The sequence below is a fragment of the Dipodomys ordii genome, unplaced genomic scaffold, assembly GCF_000151885.1.
Source record: "Dipodomys ordii isolate 6190 unplaced genomic scaffold, Dord_2.0 Scaffold54, whole genome shotgun sequence".
Classification (NCBI taxonomy): Eukaryota; Metazoa; Chordata; class Mammalia; order Rodentia; family Heteromyidae; genus Dipodomys; species Dipodomys ordii.
Window position 1 is genome coordinate 2028471 of NW_012267270.1, and position 13925 is coordinate 2042395.

The 13925-nt window shown below is 56.4% G+C and overlaps 2 protein-coding genes across 2 annotated transcripts in view; one reads left to right on the forward strand and one right to left on the reverse strand.

Moving 5' to 3' along the window:
- Oraov1 (oral cancer overexpressed 1) overlaps window positions 1–3272 on the forward strand; it is a 10724-nt gene extending 7452 nt beyond the window's left edge. Inside the window, exons 3-5 of the mRNA XM_013021108.1 lie at window positions 1452–1522; window positions 2580–2697; window positions 2911–3272. Coding sequence (XP_012876562.1) covers window positions 1452–1522; window positions 2580–2697; window positions 2911–2979 — 258 coding nt within the window. The 3' untranslated portion in view covers window positions 2980–3272. The remainder of the gene's footprint in view (window positions 1–1451; window positions 1523–2579; window positions 2698–2910) is intronic.
- A 7841-nt stretch (window positions 3273–11113) lies between these two features.
- Ccnd1 (cyclin D1) overlaps window positions 11114–13925 on the reverse strand; it is a 34955-nt gene continuing 32143 nt past the window's right edge. The window contains exons 6-7 of the mRNA XM_013020873.1: window positions 13077–13225; window positions 11114–11441 (exon numbers count right to left, since the gene is read on the reverse strand). Of these exons, the coding sequence (XP_012876327.1) occupies window positions 11277–11441; window positions 13077–13225 (314 nt within the window). The 3' untranslated portion in view covers window positions 11114–11276. The remainder of the gene's footprint in view (window positions 11442–13076; window positions 13226–13925) is intronic.

A 13925-nucleotide genomic window follows, 5' to 3' on the forward strand; every position in this document is an offset into this window, starting at 1 on the left:
AAGGTTATAGTTTTGCACTAAATCTCGGACAGTGCCCAGGCCCTGAGTTCAAGTCTTAGTACCAGCAAAGGTAGTCTGATTGCAAGTTCAAAGTCATTCTGGGGCCGGGCACCTGTGGCTCACACTATAATCCTAGCTACTCAAGGAGGCTGAGACCTGAGGATCCCGGTTCAAAGCCAGCTTGGGCAGGAAAGTCTGTGAGACTCTTGTCTCCAATAAACCACTCGAAAACCGGAAGTGGCACTGTGGCTCAACTGGTAGAGTGCTTGCCTTGAGCTGAAAAACGCAGGGTTAGTGCCCAAGCCTAGAGTTCAAGCCCCACGACTGACCAAAAAAAAAAAAAAAAAAAAGCCATCCTGGGCTGCGTACTGAGACCCTGTGTCAAAGGCAGGCGGTGTACGGTGTAGCTCAGTAACAAGGCATATGCCAAGGCCCTGGGTGCCATCCCTGACAACTTGGTGGAGGGGGAGGAAATCTCTTTCATCTGCAGTTTATAACTAAGTTTGATGTTCAGTGGGATTGAGCCAGGAAATCAAGTCCCAGCACTACAGATCTTCAAAGCTGGGCATTTGCGCTTCACAGCTGACATCCTAGCTACTTAGGAAGCTGAGATCTGAGAATCACAGTTCAAAGCCAGCCCAGGCAGGAAAGTCTGTGAGACTTTTGTCTTCAATTAACCACCAAAAAGTTGGCAGTGGAGTTGTGGTTCAAGTGGTGGAGTGCCAGCCTTGAACAGTAAAGCTGAGGGATAGCGTCCCAGTCCAGCGTTCAAGTACCAGTACTGGCATAAGACAAAAAGAAAGACATGGTGAGCCTTTGTATGTAGTAAACAGACTGGAGAGCCGCGAAGACTTGACCCGCGGTGTAGCAGTGGAGAGAGGAGGGCCAAGCAGCCAGAGGTGAGGGAGCCTCGTGGTCACCAGTGGTGTCATGTGCTGTCCCCAGTCCTCATTCCAGCACTTGTGTTTCCGCTGGTGTTCTTATCCTTTGCCCCAGACCCTGTGTGGGCAATTAGATGCTTGATACTGCACCCCATGTGACAGGTGGAGGGAGTGGGCCACCAAACCCCGCTTCCCTGAGTCCCCACCCTGCTGCAGGGCTCAGCAGTTTGGAGCTGCGTGATAGGGTGCTTCTGCTCCACCGTGGGGCCCCCAGCACTGTTGTCATCATAGGTGCCACCTGTGGCTGGTGCACTGGCCTGACAGCGGCCACCTGGGACGCCAGAGGCAGGGCAGAAGTGACCTCACTCAGGGGCTGCTGCTCCCCCCCCCCCAGCCTGTGGGCAGTTCCAGCCACCCAGGAGGGTGTTGGGCTGAAGGCAGCTTTCAAGGCCCCGTGGCCAGGGCTCAGCAGGCCCTTCAGGAGCAGGAGAAGCGTGGCTGGTGGGCACTCGGTGTGGGGGACAGGGAGCTGGGCTCCTTCGTGGACCTGTGCGTAATTTCACCTTGCAGATTGGTTGCTACCAAGGCTTTGCTCTGGCGTGGAAGTGTCTCTTACACAGTGGCAGTGCCGGGAGAGACAGGTGAGGCTGCGCTGCCCCTCCTTCCCGGGCCTGGGTCTCCCACCTGGGTGCTGCTGGGAGGTGTGCGGCCGTGGGGTGCTGGGCGGAGGGCGTGGGCCGCGGTTACTTCTCCCTCTTCTCCTCACGTCACCAGCATGCCAAGTGGGTGTCCAGCACCCTCCAGCCCTCAGGGGGACGGAGGAGGCACTCAGTGGCTGATGCCCTCTTGTGGGTGCTCCCTAGCTCAGTCCACCCGCCTTCAGAGCCGGGTGGGTCTGTGGAACTGGAAGCTACAAGTTTGGTGTGGGTGTGGCTCCCCACATGCCAGGGAGCAGTTCGCTGTCACAGCGCGACGTGACATTTGCATGGCTGGAGGCCTCTGGGGAACGCCGGGTCTGCCCATGTCACCTGCCCTGTGTGCTGGGTAGGATGTGGCTCTGGCACCCCATGCCTGGGGAGCCCCTTCTGAGCAGCACATGGTGCTGGCAGGCTGGCCCGGCGCCTCCCGGCAGTGGGCCCTGAGGTCCCCCATCAGCCTCAGGAATTCACCCGCATCCCTCCGCCTTCCTCAGTTGACTTTCAGGGAAGGGGAGGTGGGGTGGTTTGAGAGCTGGTTTGCCCCCAGATCCGGGGCTTGGTCACCGCCTGTGCTGGAGCAGGGGTGCTGTGCGCCTCTCCTGTGTGCGCCTTTCTGCAACGCTCATCTTGCTCCCAGAGGGGCCTGGCCTTGGGCCCCAGGACAGTGCTACCCTGGTGGGGAGAGGCCAGGTCCCCTGTAGCTGAGCCTGAGGCTGTGAGCATGCGTGCTCCCCGCTGACACACTCCAGGCAGAGCCTGGCCTGTGGTCCAAGTCTGATGGCGCAGTGGAGGCCGGCATTGAAGGCCGTGGGTGGGCCAGGTCTGCGCGTGTAGCTACATAAACATGTATCATTTAACTCAAGGGCTGGATTTTGGGCTTCTAACTGGGTGGTTCCTGTCCACGGAGGTGTGGACAGGTGGGTGGAGGTACTGCCCCCCGTGTCTGTGGGCGAGTGGGGGTGGAGGTGCGGTGTAGGAGGAAGGCTGTCTCTGTTTGCAGCAGGAAGGTAAAGGTGGCGGAGGCCTTGATTGGAATGATAGAGAATTTTCCCTATGAGGATGCCACGTACGATAAACTGCACGAGGACTTGGACAGCATCCGGGGGAAATTTAAACAGGTTCGTCCGCTGCTGCTGCCGGCCACTGGAGCCTGTGCTCCGGGGCTGTCTCGGGCTCCCTTTGCTTGGTGACTGTCAGGCTCTGCCTGCCTCACAGACTGCTCCTGAGCGGGACAGCCCAGGACAGCCTGGGGCAGCGTGGAGGGGAGGGTGGGGAGGGGACGCGTGTAAGGCGGACAGTAGAAGTGAGTTTCAACCACCTTTTCTTTCCAGCTTTGTTCCTTGCTCAACGTTCAGCCTGACTTTAAAATCACCACGGAAGGTTCTGGACTTTCATTTTGAGAATGACAGATGAGCAGAAAAGAAATCTCAAGGGACAGATGTCTGTGTGTTCTGCGTTCGCAGACGTGATTAAAGGCAAACAAAGCGGCCAGGGTCCCCGCCCGGCCTCCTTCCCTGAGCTTTTGCCTGGGTCACCGAGATGGCCACGCCCCCTCCCTGCCCTCTGTGGGCTGCTGGGGTCTGTCTAGAGCTGGAGCTTCAGCTGGCCCCTAGCTGAGACCAGGCCTTACTCAGGGAAGCACTGTTGGGGGGAAAGGGCGAGGTCAGTGCATGGCCACTGGCACAGCAGTGAGTGTGTCCAGCCTCCCGCACACAAGGGGAGAAGGGACTGTTGCCTGGGACGGATGAGATGGACGGCAGGGCTGGCCCGTGGGGGCCCCGTGGTGGAGCCCAGCTGCCCCTGAGGGTCCACCACGAGCCTCGTCCAGCCAGCGCGGATGACACCCCGTGTGTGCCCCAGCCTGGGGCTCAGCCAGGGCAAAGATCCTGGCCGTGGGCCTCGCCTTCGGGCCGCTGCGGTCTGAAGCTCTCTGGGGCCGCAGCGAGGCCCATCAGTGGGGCCTCTGAGCCCGTGTTTCCTGTCGGACAGTGTCGAGGTGGCCGGCCACCGCTGCGCACGCACGTGCCCACTCTGTTCTGAGAGAACACCTGGAACTCGTGACCTTCCCACCGCCTCTGGGACCCACGGGGTGAGCGGCGGGAGCCACCAATTCAGCAGCTCTTAAGATTCCGGGACATCTTGGTGGACGCCCGCAGCTGGGTCCAGGGGGCCGGGAGACCACCCTCCCGCAGGCCCAGACCACCCTCACAGAGAGCCAGGAGAGGGTGGCGTGCCCCGGTCCCCAGCACCGGCCACACGCCCTGTGTGCGTGTCCAGGGGCCCTTGGCTGTCGCTTTCCTTGGCGTGTTCTTGTGTGTTCTGTTACTAGTGTGCGTAGTGTGTTTTCTAACTGGAGGAAAAAATAAACAGACTTTCGCACACACACCTGTCTGGGGCCATCAGTGACCTCCAGCCACCGCCTGCCTTGCCTGGCCGCAGCCTCGTATTGTGTCGTGTGGGTGCAGATGAGGGCTCCCCCGGCATCGCCCTGGCCCACAGCTCATCCCACCGCTGCCGCCGCGTCTGGCGCCTGTCCTGGGTTAGACACAGTGACCAGAGTGAGTGCCAGCCCAGTGCACGCCAGCTAAGAGGCCTTGCGCAGACACCCCACACCAGCACAGAAGCCCCCAGAGTGGGCAGGTCCTGGCTGTAGCTGTGGCCCTTGGCACCCGCACACACGAGGCTTGGAGTGACTCAGCAGGCCCTGATTTGATCCTCAGTGTGATAGAAAGTGCCAGAAGTATATATGAACACATATTCATCTACGTGGTCATATACACACTTACATATTAATGTGATATATAAATGTATCTTAACTACACTTCCATGCATGTTGTATTTACATGTGTATATGTGTGCTTCTATGTGTGTGTATACACACACACACACACACACACGTGTCCACCCACAGAGGGGCTTGAACTCAAGGCCTTAGCTTTTTCTGAGCCACAGCTCAACTTCTAGCTTTTTGCAGGTTTATTGGAGATAAGAGTCTTGGATTTGTCTGCCCAGGCTGGCTTCAAATCTTCACCCTCAGAGTTCAGCCTCCCAAGGCTACATTATAATCATATTAATATGTATAATATAGACTCTAGATGCTCACTTTCTGATTACACTTCCAGGGTACTATCATGTTTTTTTGTTGTTCCTGTTTCATTTTTTTGTCAGCTGTGGGACTTGAACTCAGGTCCTGGGTGCTGTCCCTGAGCTCTTCTTGGTCAAGGCTAGCACTTTGAGCCACAGTGCCTCTGGTTTTCTGGTGGTTAGAGAGAAGTCTCACAGGGACAACTTTGCCCTGAGCTGGCTTGGAACCGTGATCCTCAGTTCTCTGCCCCCTGAGTAGGATGTAGCCATGAGCCACCTGCACCAAACTCACGTTGTTGATTTGAGTGTATTTTTTCTTGCTGTTTTGCTTTGTGCAACTTTTTAGACAATACTGGGGTTTGAGCCCAGGGCCTTGAGATTGCTAGGCAAAGGGCTCTACCACTTGAGCCCTTTGCACTTCAAAAAATAGTGACCCTAAGAGGAGGGCAGTCCCCTTCCAGACAGGACAGCCCTGAGATCGTGGCCGGCCCCCTGCCCAGCCGCCCAGCCGCCGTCACACAAGCAGTCACCACGAAGCTGCCTGCTGCACCCCAGCCTGCTCGCAGGCCCGCCCTGGGTTCCAGTGCCCTGGGGCCCACTCAGCGCTCCCCTGGCCCAGGACTGTTGGGTTTGGCTTCCTTTGTGTGCTGTCTTCCCAGCTCCCTCGCTATTTCCCTGTCCCTTCCTGTCTGACAGTCCTGGGCTTTTGAACTCAGCCTTGTGCTTCCTGGGCAGGTGCTCCATCTCTGAGGTAAGTATGCCTGCCTGCAGTCCTGCATGTCTCTATTGTTTTTGGCACAGGGTCTCACTTCCTGCCTGGGTGCAGGGTCCTGGCCTAGCTGAGCTGTCGGTGGTGCCCGCTGCTCCTGGCTGCCCTCTGTTGAGGTGGAGTTCTATGGAGTTTGCTGCCGGGGCTGGCTCAGAACTGCAGCCCTCCCATCCCAGCTTCCCCTGTAGCTAGGATTCCAGTCTCAGGAACTTTTCTGATCCCAAACGGCGGGATCACAGGTGCGACCAGCCGTGCCCAGCTTCCTTCATTGAGATGCAGTCTCACAGACTTTCTTCCCTGGCTGGAGCGGCGCCATGGGCCTCCCATCCCCAGCCTCCGCAGAGGCTGGCTCTTAGGGACTGTGGATGCAGGTGGTCTCCTCTTTTCCAGGTGTTTGTGAGTCTGCCTGCACCGTCCGTAGGTGATGCGTGCCCTGGGCCGTCCCTGAGTGGCTTCCACGGCAGAAAGACATCTTCACATACCCTGGAGGTTTGAGGCTGGGATCCAGGGGTCCCAAGCTGGCCTCTCCCAAGCCAAGTCCACCCTGGCTTGAAGATGGCGTCTGTCCTGCGTCCTGTGAGCCTGAGTCCTCCTGTAAGGACCCAGCCAAGTGCGATTAGGGCCACCTGATGAGTGACCCCCATTCTCCTTAGTTGCCTCCCCAGCCACAGCCCCCTGCGAGCTGGGGGTCAGGCTGGCCGTGTGTTTGTGCCCAGGGACGCAACTCGGCCTTGCTGGCAGTGTGCCTGGGGCTGCGATGCTGTTAGTCCCTCCTTTACTGTGTGAGTGTGCTCCTGTTGGGGCTTGAACTTGGGGCCTGGGTGCTGTCCTTGAGCTGTCCTTTGGCTGCTGTTCTACTTGAGCCCACACTTCCACTTCCAGGGTTTTGCTGGCTTATTGGAGATGAGGGTCTCATGCACCTTTCTGCCTGGGCTGGCTTTGAGCTATGATCTTAAGATCTCAGCTTGCTGAGTAGCTAGATGATGACGGGTGTGAGCCACCGATACCCAGCTTTTTGCCCATTTTTATAAATAAAGCTTTATGGGCACACAGCCTCTCTTGTGCATTTATTTCACTGTCTGGCTGCTCTCACCAAAATACAACAAAGCCTGAACAATCCTTGTCTGGCTCCAGAGGGCAGAGTGGGTGTTTCCCCTGCTACCTGTCAGGGGAGGCCTCAGAAGATGGAGGACCCACAGGCCAGCTTGGGGAGCCAGGGCGGGGAGCCGTTAGCCTCAGCCTCCCCGCCTCCCTACCGGTAGGGAGCTGGTGTCTGGACCCCAGCTCCGAACCCCAGGAGTTATTTGTTTCGTTCACCAAATAGAGACCTGGTGATGGGTGGGGACGCGGCACTGTGGACAGCGCTTCAGCCCAGCCCGGGCCGTGGGTTTAAATGGCTCTGGGGACAGGGCGGGTGTGCCCATGGCTGCGTCGCTGTCCCTGCGGAGGGACCAACCACTTGGAGCCGCCTGGTAAGGATAAAGAAGTCCCGACCCCTGGCAGGAGTTGGGTGGGGTCCTCGCTGCCTGCCGGGTGTCTCACGAGCAGAGGCTGCTAGGGGCATGTTCTCCAGGAAAGCTGAGAAGGAACAAAGGCTGCCCCTCGCCCTGGGCCGGGGTCTTCGCTGCGTGGGCCCCCGCCCAGGGCCTGCTTCTGTGGCCAGCTCTGAAGTGGCTGCAGACTGACAGCTGGCTCAGCTGTCACCAGGTGACAGAAGGATTAATGGATGCCACTGCCTTTGAAGGGCTGGAGGCCCACTGAGGCCGGTCCTCCTTGTGTGCCCCCGTGAGTGGCAGTGACAATGGCCCCGGATGCAGGCCCCAAGGCCCGTGGCCCAAGCTGCTATTGTCTGCCCTGCGGTGCGGCGGGCGGCGGGGCCTGCGGGCGGGCCAGGGGGCTGTGGGAAGGGATTAGAGGTCCAGGCTGCCTTCCCCAGATCAAAGGCATTCCTGGGGTGACAGGGAGGCCCCAGGGGAGAGGTTGGGCAGCATGGGGGGGCACTCTGCCCCTCCTGTGGGCACAGACACACTCCACCCCTCCCACACCCCACAGGCCCATGCCCCAGCTGTCCTCATGGGTGCTGCTCTGGGCAGTGCTACTGTCCACCTCCCGCACACTCTCCCCGCCCCCCACTCCCACACACAGGGACCTGAGACCCTGGAGGGCGAGGCCTGGGAAAACAAGGCAGCTGGGCCGGAGCGGGAGGCATCTTCACCCTCCAGAGGAGCCAGGGTAGCTCCCGCACTCAGGCGACCTGGAGTGGGAGCCTGGGCGGTCTGCGGTCACCAGCCTCCAGCTGGTGGCCAGGGTGCCAGAACTGAGGGAGGAAAGGCAGGCCAGGCCCGGAGCTGGAATGGCCAGCGGTGGGCAGAGATCAGACAGTCACTGCGCAGCCATCCTGCCTAAGCAGCGGGCAACAAAAGGGTTACAAGATGGGGTGGCAGGTCAGCCAACTCTGGCTTTGCCCTTGATCAGAACAGGGGCCTAATACCACATCCAGGGCTGTTAAGTGTGCCAAGCACAGCTGGTTGGTAAAGGCTAGCAGAATATCGCCTAACCAAGCTGAGAACCTTCCAGAATGAATAGTCATCAGCCCCCAAGTTGAAGGGACACCACTGACCCTTCCACCTCTAGCTGGTGGTGAAACACAGCAGCCCACTCAGGGGGCCCCCTGCGGCCGCCCGCCTCCCACGGGCGCCAGGCCCAGCGCACATTTGGCCCTGTTGTCCTCCCTCGGCTACCTGCCCTTGGGCTGGCAGCAAAAGCAACCCACAGGCTCCTACCCACCTGGGGGGCAGCCCCTGGTACCTTTTCCCTGCCCCCCCAAACACTAGGAGATGTACCTGCAGTGTCTCCTTAGGATGAGCTCTGGGACAGCCCAGTGGACAGGTGGCAGTCCCTCCAGCCTCTTCTGTCGTCCCATCAGCCCCCCCCCCCCCCCAAAAAAAAAAAACAACTAAGACGCCACAGTGGGATTTTATCGATTTTATTCTAGACTTTCCACATTTGTCCTTTGTTTTCTGCTGGAAACGTGCCGGTTACATGTCTGTGCTGAGAAGTGCCCTGCTGTCTGTCAGGAACACACAGACCCCAAACTGCCACCCGTCCCCCCCCACTGGACGCTCACAGCCCGGCGTGCCGCAGGACCGACTCTGTGTGCCCTGTGGACCTGCCACCAGCCTTTGGCCTTTGGGCACACACGGCATCCAAGGCTTCTGCCTGTGTCCGTCTGTCGCTGAGGACCGACCCCTCCCCCCAGGCCTGAGAGGGATGCCCAGGCAGGGTGGTTGAGGTAAGCTGAGGGGTGGGAAGGCACCGTCCTGTGGGCGCAGCCTGACCCCCAGCAGGGCACCAGCAGTCACAGTTGACTGGGCAGCTGGCTAAAGGGGACCCATGAGCACCTGGCATTGAGATCGTAATGTACAAAGTATCAACCGACAGAACAGGAGTCCGAAACAACAGATGAAACCACCCAACACTTGAACAAGTTCCAGAAGCGATTTCTATCACCCCGAAGGACGGCGTCCTGGGGCTCAGCACCACGCCGGCACATAGACTGACTTGTTAAAATAATAATAATAATATAATAATAATGCAATGTTCATAACTACACATACAGAATGATACAGCTGTCCCAACTACTGATGGTACGCCCCAGCTCAGACGGAGGGAGGGCCCAGCAGGGCCCAGCCCAGCGCCCGGGCTGCGTGGCCTCCCAGGCCTCAGCGCGCCTGTTTGGGATCCCGTCCGTGTGTCTGTCTGTAGGACCAGACAGAGTCTGACCACTGGACCTGCACAATAGCTAAAGAAAGCATGAGGTATTGTGAACAGACCTTTTTTTTGTTTTTGTTTTTGGAATAGAGCAGTAATCATATTAAGTCAAAACTGATCACATTAAAAAACCTACAAAAAGGGCATATGCAATACAATTTTCTATGAGGAAATCAAAACGAGAACATGGCAGTATATGACATCGTAAAACAAAACAAAACAGAAACAAACCGATCCTCCAATAGCAGCAAAACAACGTGAAAGATGATTCAGAGAAGCTATGCAAATCTGCTTCCGAACCGGGCAGGAATTCATCGGTAGCAGCGAAGTTAAGACGGAGCCACAGCCTGTCCCTCGTCCCCTCAAGACGGTCCTTCCTCCCTCCCTCGCTCCCCCATCCCCTCAGCCTCAGCCTCAAGCCCTCCACACCTCCCTTCCACACCCTCAAATAAAAGGTAAGAGCCAAGATGTGCAAATTATCTACCTGTCACTAATATATATATATATATCTTTCTTTTCAGAGAGGGCAGAATGTGCTAGAACTGAACCCTAATTTCCTTGATGCTTGGATCAAACCACTTTGGGGGGAATTCCAAGCAGGCCAAATCTGTCATTTTCTGGCATGGTTTTCCTTGAAACCTTTTACTTATAAAAGGATCAATCTTTTGTAAACAGTTCTAAAACTTTGGGGGCAAAAAAGTCTGTGTGTCTAAACTCAGGGGGAGATTGCATTACTTTATAAATCATACTGGCCTTATCAACATCGTCTCCAATAAATATTCTTTTTAGCCTTAACTATAAATTATATATTTTAGTGTTTAAAAACCTTCTGTCATGAAACATCTAAAGGTAAACCTTAAACTACTGGGTATCTACGTACCTTCCAGGTCCCTACTTCCAAACTCCAGCTGGCACCAAGACTCCTATGACTTGAACTTCTCTACACAACACAAAAGGACTTTCTCCTGACTTTCAAGACAGCTTCCCACCCCTGGCTAACAGCACAGTGACTCGAACTCAGGGTGCAGCCCCGTCTGCACAAGCAGGATTGTATTCCCAAACCATCCCATTCAAACACTGCCCCCTGCCGCCAAGGTGGCAGATCCCATTCTGCCTCCCACCACCGGACCAAAGTGCTCTGACACGGAATGGTTTTAGAATACCCAGGAGGGAAAACATACAAAAGGAGTAACAACACAAAAGTAGCTGTGGGTTTAACCTGATGTAGGCAGGCTCCAGGGCCGTGGGGGACGGGATGGGGGAGGGAGGGGGAACCAGCATCTCATCAACAGGGTGACTACAAAAATAGCGAGATTATAAAAATAGAATATATTCTGTCCCTCTTGCTGCCTGCCTCGGCCGGAGCGTGCTGGCTGGCCGAGTAAGATGGCTTTTCCCACTACCACTAGGACACTGGTTGGTACCCGGGGGTATCACAGGTCACCCGGACAGAGACCAACCAGCCGTGGACCAGGCAAAGAGGTCGCCTCTACTAGACTATGCCTAGGACGCTTGCTTAGTGACTGGCTACGTGAGCGGGCAGGTAGAGACGAGGGCCGTGTGGAAGACAACTCCTCAGGAAAGCAGAATACATTTCTCTACCTAAAGCCTCCTCTACTTAAAAGAAGAAAAAAAGGTTTCTTGCGTTTTTTTTCTTTTTAAAATGTCTTTTATGCTTTTTTTCCCCTGAACACAAACACACACACACAAATCAACTCTAGTCTTCCCTAGAGACATCTTGTGTGTTAACAACTATTCTTAAAACTCAAACAACACCGAGAGAAAACTAGTTCATTACCAGCCTAGAAAAATCCTCTATATAGTACAAGCCACTGAGGGCTATGCAAATTCTATTTCTCTCTTTCTCTCCCTCTAAAAGACCATTTTCAGGGAATTTTTTTCCTTTTGCTTAAGTCAGAGACAGAAAAGACAAAGAATACAGAAGAAAACAAAAACAAAAAACCCAAACCAGCAAGGAGATTGAACCGCTCCTTTCTGGTGTAGCGAAATGTCCTGTGAGGGACGGTCAGGAGCCCCAGGGCGGCTCCCGGCTCGGCGGCCCCAGTGGGGCCCTCAGACGTCCACGTCGCGCACATCGGTGGGTGTGCAGGACAGATCCACCTCCTCCTCCTCCACCTCCTCCTCCTCCGAGGCCTTGGGGTCCAGGTTCTGCTGGGCTTGGCGCAGGCTGGCTTCCAGCAGCGCCTCGATCTGCTCCTGGCAGGCACGGAGGCAGTCCTGGGGGGGAGGGGGGGGGGAGGAATCTCAGCAAAAGCCCCTACCACCGCCAGGTGTCACCACCAACACCTGAACTGACTTTCTTGATTGGCCCAGCTTCAAACCACCATCCTTACTGGGTGCCAGTGGCTCACGCCAGTCATCCCAGCCACTCAGGAGGCTGAGATCTGAGGATCACGGTTCAAAGCCAGCCTGGGCAGGAAAGTCTGTGAGATTTTTATCTCAATTAGAAGTGGTGCTGTGGCCCAAGTAGTAGAGCGTTTCCTTGAGCTGGAGAGCTGAGGGACAGCACCCAGGCCCAGAGTTCAGGCCAGCCTTGAGCTGAAGAGCTGAGGGACAGCGCCCAGGCCCACAGTTCAGGCCCATGACCAACAAAAACAAAAAAACCCACCATGCTCACATCTCATCCTCCTGAACATCTAGGAATACAGGAATGAGACATGGGCAGCTGCCTGGGTATTTTTCTGGTAAGGAGCAAGGCCGCACCAGCCTTTCTGAGGCCGCTCTAAATCCTGGAGGAAGATTTGTGAGCTGCCTCAAACTGGTTCCCCAGGGGCCCTGGCCTGTGGGCCCCGCCCCCAAGCAGCAGTATGCACATGGATGGGCTGGGGAACTCAAGGACTCAAGCTGTAAGTAGTCCTTAGGCAGGGTTGGCAAAAATGACCGCCTCAGGCTGTCCATGAACTCTACCCACAGCTCTTAGGAGTCCCAGGGAATGGCAGCTCTGAGCCACTCTAGAGTCCTCTGTTATAAGTACAAGCTGGGGCCCAATTCAGGACTTCCTGCCTTGTCCTCCGGGGCTGCCAGCTACCCCCAGTGAGTACCTCAGCTGGACACCAATGCCTCATACCTCTAATCCTAGCCACTCAGGAGGCCGAGAGAGATCTGAGGATGGCAGTTCAAGACCAGATTGAGCAGGAAAGTCTGTGAGACTCTATTTCCAGCTAACCACCAAAAAGCCAGACCTAGAGCTGTGATCCAAGTAGAACACAGCCTTCAGCAAAAAAAGAAAGCTTCGAGACAGTGCCCAGGTGGAGTTCAAGCACCAGGATCTGGATAAAAAACATCAAAAAGAACTCAAAGCAAAGTGGCTGGAAGTGTGGCTCAAGCAGCATTGAGTACCTACCCAGAAAGAGCAGAGTCCTGAGTTTAAACCCCAGTACTGTCACCAAATAAACAAAAACAAAAGCACAGATACATAGCTGTGTGTATCTACAGCTGTGCAGGGTCTGTTGTCCCTAAACTTCTTTTGCTCAAGGCTGGTGCTCTACCCGTGAGCTAGCTATAGCTCTACTTTTGCCTTTTTTGATAGCTAATTGGAAGTGAGGATTTCATGGACTTTCCCGTCCCAGCTGGCTTTGGACCCCGATCCTCAGATCTCAGCCTCCCGAGTAGCTGGGATGACAGGCGTGAGCCACCGGCACCTGGCTTATTTGAGTTCTTTACAAGAGCTGAGAATAAAATGACAACAATAAGTTGAGCACCAAGAGGCGTCTTTGGGGTTGAATGTCTGGATCTTGGGCCCCAGCTCACCAATGCCAGGTCCCAGAGGCCCTGGGGGGGGGGTCCGAGGAGCCAGCGCAGTTGGATCCCATGGCCGCCCGCACCCCAGGCGGCCGCCCCGCCCCCACTCACAGGGTCACACTTGATCAGCCTGGAGAGGAAGTGTGTCATGCGGTAACAGGACAGGAAGGTGTTGGGGCTGCCCAGGTACAGGCCCTGCATCGCTGCCACCACACTCCCGGCGGCCACCATGGAGGGTGGATTGGAGATGAACTTCACGTCTGCAGCAGAGAGGGAGAAAAGGGGTCGTGAGCAGGGAAGCGTGGACTTCATCTATGCCCAGTGCACCCCGCCCACGGTGCTGGGTGCCAGGGGAGGCGGGGACAACTTATGACCCCAGTATGGAGGGCTGAGGCAGGAGGATGTGTAGTTCAAGGCCAGCCTGAGGCTGCTGGGGAATGGAACCCTGGGCCTTGCCACTTGGTTGAGACCTTGGCTCACGCCTGTCATCTTAGCTACTCAGAAGGCTGAGATCCGAGGATCATGGTTCAAAGCCGACCCGGGCAGGAAAGTCCGTGAGACTCTTATTTCTAATTAACCACCAAAAATGCTGGAAACAGAGCTGTGGCTTATGTGGCAGAGACACCCTTGAGAGAAAAAAGCCAAGCAAGCATGAGAGATGGAGTTCAAGCCCCAGGACAGGCTCTTACATCTCCTCCCAACTGACGGGTGCAGCTGCGGGAGAGCACACTTGCCCAGCATGCTTGGGGCCCTGGGTTTCCCCCTCAGCCCCGCAGACAGTACCCACCTCACCCCAGCCCTATGGGGCAAAGGAGGAGTCAGTCCTCCCAGCAATGAGAAGCCTGGCCACAGGGATTGGACAAGGACACGCTGCTCTGCAACCAATGCCCAGCAGCAGGGACTGCAGGGCAGGGCAGGGCAGGGCGGGGTGGTGGGCCTGGGCAGGGCAGGGCAGGGCAG